A 6,000-nucleotide genomic window follows, 5' to 3' on the forward strand; every position below is an offset into this window, starting at 1 on the left:
GTTCACCTGTTGTGGAAAATTTTTGTGAAACATTTTATTCATGTTTTGGTTCTCGTATGTGTGTGCATGTGCAGTTGGACCCACTATCCAAGGCTGTCCTCGAGGACAGGCCCAACCCGAATGCTGTCCGTTCTCTGGAGAAGGTTCTCGAGACTCACTGTAAGTTATACAAGGGGTTCTCAAAATGTTGATGTCTGGATCCTCCTTATAGGGGGAGTTATTTTCTCTGAAGACACCCTCAATTGATGTAAATGTTTCCCCCTATTTGTGACTCTGTTATTCTCCATGTCGCTTCGATGGAAGGCGCTAACCTGCAAACCAGGGTTCAGCAGTTAATTCCAGGCCATTTTTTTAATAGCGTGCCTAAATGACATTTTCATCAGGCAGAACCTACATTTGGAAAATTTTATTTTAAAAATATCTCATTATCAGTAGTGATGTAACAATAGCAAAAGTTCATTATTTGGTTTTGGAATGGGATTGATGTCACTGTATGATACATTTTATGATACCATACAAATGCTCCCAGTATTGTGTGGTAAGCCTTTTTCAAGGATACTTAATCACCGTCTCCTTCAATTCACATTAGTTCTCTCTCTTCATTTCTTTAATCGGGAGATTAATGTACAATTTATTCCCCATGTATTAACTATTTAGATTTCCGTGGCTGATGTTTCTTTTTCCACATTACTTGAGAAATGAAGTCTTGCAAATCATTAGTATATTGCTTGTTATGTGGTCACACTGTCTGTTACTGTTGGCAGTCAATCAGTTGCCTGTGTTGGCTGGAAGTGGAGAGCGTTTAAGCAACAGTTCTGCGGACCAGACATTATTTGAAGTACCAACAACTAAACAGAGGAAATCAGGCCTTTTCCATTGCTGGTCCCTCCCTCTTGAATGACCTCCCACTGAACATTTGACAAACCCCGTCACTGCCCATCTATAAAAATCTTCATGCATTAAAGTGGGAATGGCTTTAATGCATGAACATTTTTTCACACTAGGGCAGTGGTTCGTAATCTTGTTGGAGGCACTGAATCCCACCAGTTTCATATGCTCATTCGCCGAACTCTTCTTCCAATGACTGTGCCTACTAACTGCAGTCTTGACTGAGGGGTGGACCTCTGTGGCGGAGGATCCACCGAACCCCTGAGACCGACTTACCGAACCCCTAGGGTTCGATCGAACCCAGGTTAAGAACCACTGCACTAGGGCAAGGGTGTCAAACTCATTTTTTGCCGCGGGCCACATTGTAGTTACGTCCCTTCCACATATTACATACAGAAAGCACAACAAATTAATTAATAACTAGTTTTAAAATCTGAAGTCGAGAATAATGGCTGTTGTTGTGGTTTACATATGACAATTAGAAATTTTGGTACTGGCTTTAGCAAGCATCATGTCACTCGACATGCTTTATTTGCTTTCACGGGCGAATAAAATGACTTTGACACCTGTGCATGAGGGGATTTTTGCCCATGTAGGTTTCATGGTGGAGGAATTTCACTGTCATGCATTTTTAGTTTTCTTCCAATACCGAAGTTACATTTCACACGCACACTCTGCCCCATTTTGAGGACCAATAAGTTGAACCTGTCTCTACAACTCTCCCGTCTGCTTGTCGTTGTTCCATTCAGGTAAATACTGGCGCTCGGTGTGTCGCCAATCGCCACAGCTAGGCCTCTCACTCTTGGAGGCCAAACGTGGCGACTCAGACGAAACCGAGGCTGTCAATGCCATGGCCTCTCTGTCGGTGGCAAACACAAGTGCAATGGATCACCGGTAAGCACATATATACAGTGAGACCTTGGCTTACGAACTTAATTTGTTCCCAGACACAGTGTGTAAGGCGAAAAGTGTGTATCCCAAAAAATAATTTCCCATAGGAAACCATTAAAATGAGAATCATCCGTTCCCAGGTTTCCATAAAATACAATTTTCAACTAAATAAGCCTTAAAACTACACACAATATACCTTATTCTATGTATGATAAATGTGCTATTGTATTGTAATGAAAGAAATACACTGCACTGTATAATAAAGTTACTTTATTTACATTTGTGATGGTCATTGATGGCTTGATCGAATGGCGTTGGAGGTCGGAGGTCAGAGGGAATTGCTGTTTGGAAAAAGAGTCACATTCCATAAGGACGGTAATTAAAGAAAAAAATGTACTGTAAAATAAAGTCGTTTTATTTACCTTTTTGATGGTCGTTGATGGCTTGATGGAATGGCATTGGAGGTCAGAGGGAATTGCTGTTTGGAAAGAGTCACATTCCAAAAGGACTGTAATTACAGAAATAAACTGTACTGTAAAATAAAGTTTTATTTACCCTTGTGATGGTCGTTGATGGCTTATGGAAGGAGAGTCACCTTGCATAAGGACTGTTTGTAACTCAGCCTCTGGTGTGGCTTCTCTTCTTTGCTTCTTTGGAGACTCCTTATCATTTTTGCTGACAAACAACCTCTTAATTGACACCTGTTGCTTTCTGACTTGTAAGGTCTTACGAAACTGAGGCATCACATTATCGTTCATCATGTTGAGGATTCTCATAGCCACAGTATTTTCTGGATGGAACTGTTCGATAAAAGCCTGCATATAATTCCACTTTGCCAACATTGCCTTGATGCGCTCACTTGATGCTGCAGCCTCCTCCTTGATCTCCTCCTCCTCGCCCTCAGATGTTCTCAAACCATTCGTTGCTGGCTTTAAAATCCTCAATAAGCGCCGAACTTCCAGGTTGCCGCATGGCGATATCGGAGTGAATTAGCCGTGCTTTCTCGCATCTAATTGCTTTACTCACTTGATGGCTTCTCTGTTACGGAGGATGGTAGCAATGGTTGACTTCGCATATCCATACTGGGCCGCTAAATCACACAAACGCACACCTCGTTTGTGTTTTTCAATTATATCCTTCTTCTCCTCGACTGTAATCTTGTTTTGTGTCTTCTTCGGCTGAACACGAGCCTGTGGTGTTGTCTTTTTCGGTCCCATAACTTACATAAATTATCTGTAAAAAAAACTCCTTTGAGGCGATCGACGTTTGCATTCAGAGAAAGGAGAGAAAGGGGGTGTGGAAAGGTGGGCCGGCCGGCTGGGGTGCTGTTCGGTCGTGTGCTTTTGTGTTCTTCCGCCGAAGATTACTCCACCAGCCGTGGTGGGGGTGTATATCGCGAAAAGTAATGCTTATGCCAAGGTTAAATTTTCATAAATTTAACATTCGTAAACCGAAAGGTTCGTAAACTGAGGCCCCACTGTACATACTTGAATCATTTGATACTTCTATTAAGTCTGTGTTCTAATTTTTATGACTATATGATCTCTCTCCAGATCAGAGGAGGAACCGATGGAAGAGGAGGAACCACTGTAACGAGAGAGCATACATATCTGAGTCACGCTGTTAGGATTGACCTCTCCGGAGGACACCTCTTTGAGAAACAAGGAGTCTCGACTGATCACTTCATTTTGTGCCCCCGACACCAAGCATCATCTCGATTGGCGGAGGGATAGGGGGTGGGCTCAGCTTCAGAGTAGTCAGCCAGTCAGGAGACAGATGACTGGAATCGAGAAAAAAAAAAACAAACGAGTGGCTTCATGGTGCTCATTTCGAGGTGTTTTTCTCTCAGTCTTCGCACCCCCAACGATGACCTATGGGTGCAAGTGACCAAGGCAGCTTTTGCTGATGTGTTTTGAATGGGGGAGGAGTAAGTTCAGGTTTCACCACGGAAAGGTGAGATTCTTTGTGGAAACCAAACGGCTTCCCTCTGATGCCAACACTGAATGAACACTGCGGCAGATGACGTCCCGTCTGCAAGTCACAGCTCGGGATATTCTTTGAGCTCGACGAGCTTTCTGACGAGAAAAGAATTTATTAAATACGTTCACTGTGGACTTTTGGTCTTACAAGCATTTGTTTTCATCAGAGGTTCTAAGAGGAGTGCCTTGGTGAGGGTCCGCTGGATTTCACGATTGTTCAGGAAAAGTTTGCCTTAAGATTTCCTTCTTGGAGATCAGCGCCAGGGAGGGACGAGGATTAAGTCAATCTTTCAGCATGTTTACTTGGAACGTGGCCATGCGCTCTTAAAGATGTTAGATTACTTTTTGGATGGATCTATTTTTCTGAGGAAAAGGACATGCTCTGTAAAGGTAGTTGCCAGCTTCAGCGGAAAAGGCACAACATTCGATGAACTGATTGAACTCTTGTGTAGCGTCCCATTGAAGATTCCCATAGAGGCGTCTTAATAGAACAAGCATGAGAGGAGAGGTGGCACATTTTCACCCTGTTTAGAATGATTCGCAAAAGAAGCCAAAGCATGACTGCATCTAACAAACAATTTATGAGGAAAAGGCTTTGTTGGTCACAGAATTTGATCATGGCTCTCCTGAGAGCGTTCCTGTGCTCTGCTGGCAACTACCGAGTTACTCGTAAGACTTCAGCCGTGTATATAAAGTTGAGTATATTTTGTGGGGTGCAACGGCTCGTTCATATCAACATGTTTGATTTATTTCCAAAACATCAAGTTCCATGACTTCAGCGTGTGTGTGTGTGTGTGTGTGTGTGTGTGTGTGTGTGTGTGTGTGTGTGTGTGTGTGTGTGTGTGTGTGTGTGTGTGTGTGTGTGTGTGTGTGTGTGTGTGTGTGTATGTGCGTGTGTGTGTATGTATTTAACTTCTAACTTTTTTTCCACTCTTATTTTTTTAATGTTATCTGGATAGTAACAGGGCTACCAGTCCCAAAAATAATGTTAAATAATTTGTTCTTTTTGTATTTATCAAAAGTAAGGAGCAATTTTCTTTCTTTGTACGGCGCTTCAGGCCACTGTGTTTTTCATCAATTGTGTATTTATATAATGTCCTGTTTATGGAAGCTTTGTATATGGAAAATTTCTAAATGTACTCTAATGACAGCTATGATATTGTGAACGGAACCCAGTATGGTGTTTCCCCATGGACATTGAAAAAGAACGAAAACAAGAAGCAGCGTATTTAGCTACTCATCGATGGCACTGTTTCGATGTAGTCATCACACGGCACTGCTTTGGACTTCTCCTCATAGAGTCAATCACTTTGTTGCCTACGTGGTGGTCTTTTTCTTGTGCACGTATATAACATGCACTTAACCTTACCTTGGTGACATGCCTGTGATCTCGCCGCAAGCAGGTCCAGAGGCCATTTTATGTAGCGAGCTGTTTTCTGTGGGTTTTTATTTTGGGAGAAAAAGGCAGGCATGCAAATGCTGAACGGATCCAGCCTTTTGTCTGTTATTTTGGATTGGCGTCTCGCTGCGAGAATCAATACATTGCAAGACCATTTTTGTCACAACCTGTGTCCCGAAATTTCTTTTTTTGATTTTTGACAGTGCTGCAACCTAGTCAACACAGTGAGCAGTTTAATTATATCTGGTGCCAAAAAGTCATCAGTGCGTTCCATTTTACCCCATCCATATCTGCGTATGTCCACATTGACCATCACACTTTTTTGATTAGTAATTTGCATACTACTTTTAAAATGTGAGTTTTTACTATCAAAACATTCCATTTTATTAATATTTGGGAGGGGGTGATCTGAATCATGACATGTTTTGTTGTTTTTTTAAAGACATGTTTAATACTGCTTTTAAGTCTTTGGAGGGGGGTGGGACTCAGCTCGCAACAACGTTAACTCTGCATGGTTTGTTAGTCAGCATGCCTGCTTGTCTATGTAACAAATATGTTTTTGCACAAAATAGAAAGAACAAAACAAAAAAAGTGATGTTCCTAGAGTTTTCTGCCTAGCCAGTGTGCAAGCATTTGAAAAGACTAAGTTCCAATGACTCCACTATGGTTCTTCTTGTTTAAGACTAGTGATGTCTGCACTTAAAATGGACATCGATGGACTATGTTTGCTCTGCCAAACCTCTGCTACATTCATGAAAGACTCTCCCAAAGAATGTTCCTCTTTCAAAGATGTTTAAACAGGCACTGTTGACGCTGGAATAATGCTGCGCTTTTAATTGGGGA

At 42.0% G+C, this 6,000-nt stretch overlaps 1 protein-coding gene across 2 annotated transcripts in view; it reads left to right on the forward strand.

The window, feature by feature from the left end:
• LOC148903213 (histone deacetylase 4-like) overlaps positions 1-3,891 on the forward strand; it is a 52,356-nt gene extending 48,465 nt beyond the window's left edge. For both annotated transcript variants that reach the window (XM_088997847.1, XM_088997838.1), the window contains 3 exons: positions 75-159; positions 1,638-1,782; positions 3,333-3,891. In XM_088997847.1, coding sequence (XP_088853973.1) covers positions 75-159; positions 1,638-1,782; positions 3,333-3,372 — 270 coding nt within the window. In that variant the 3' untranslated portion in view covers positions 3,373-3,891. The remainder of the gene's footprint in view (positions 1-74; positions 160-1,637; positions 1,783-3,332) is intronic.
• Positions 3,892-6,000: the final 2,109 nt, after the last annotated feature.

This window comes from Hippocampus bargibanti, linkage group LG01, assembly GCF_051943395.1.
Source record: "Hippocampus bargibanti isolate YZ-2025 linkage group LG01, ASM5194339v1, whole genome shotgun sequence".
In the NCBI taxonomy this organism is placed as follows: Eukaryota; Metazoa; Chordata; class Actinopteri; order Syngnathiformes; family Syngnathidae; genus Hippocampus; species Hippocampus bargibanti.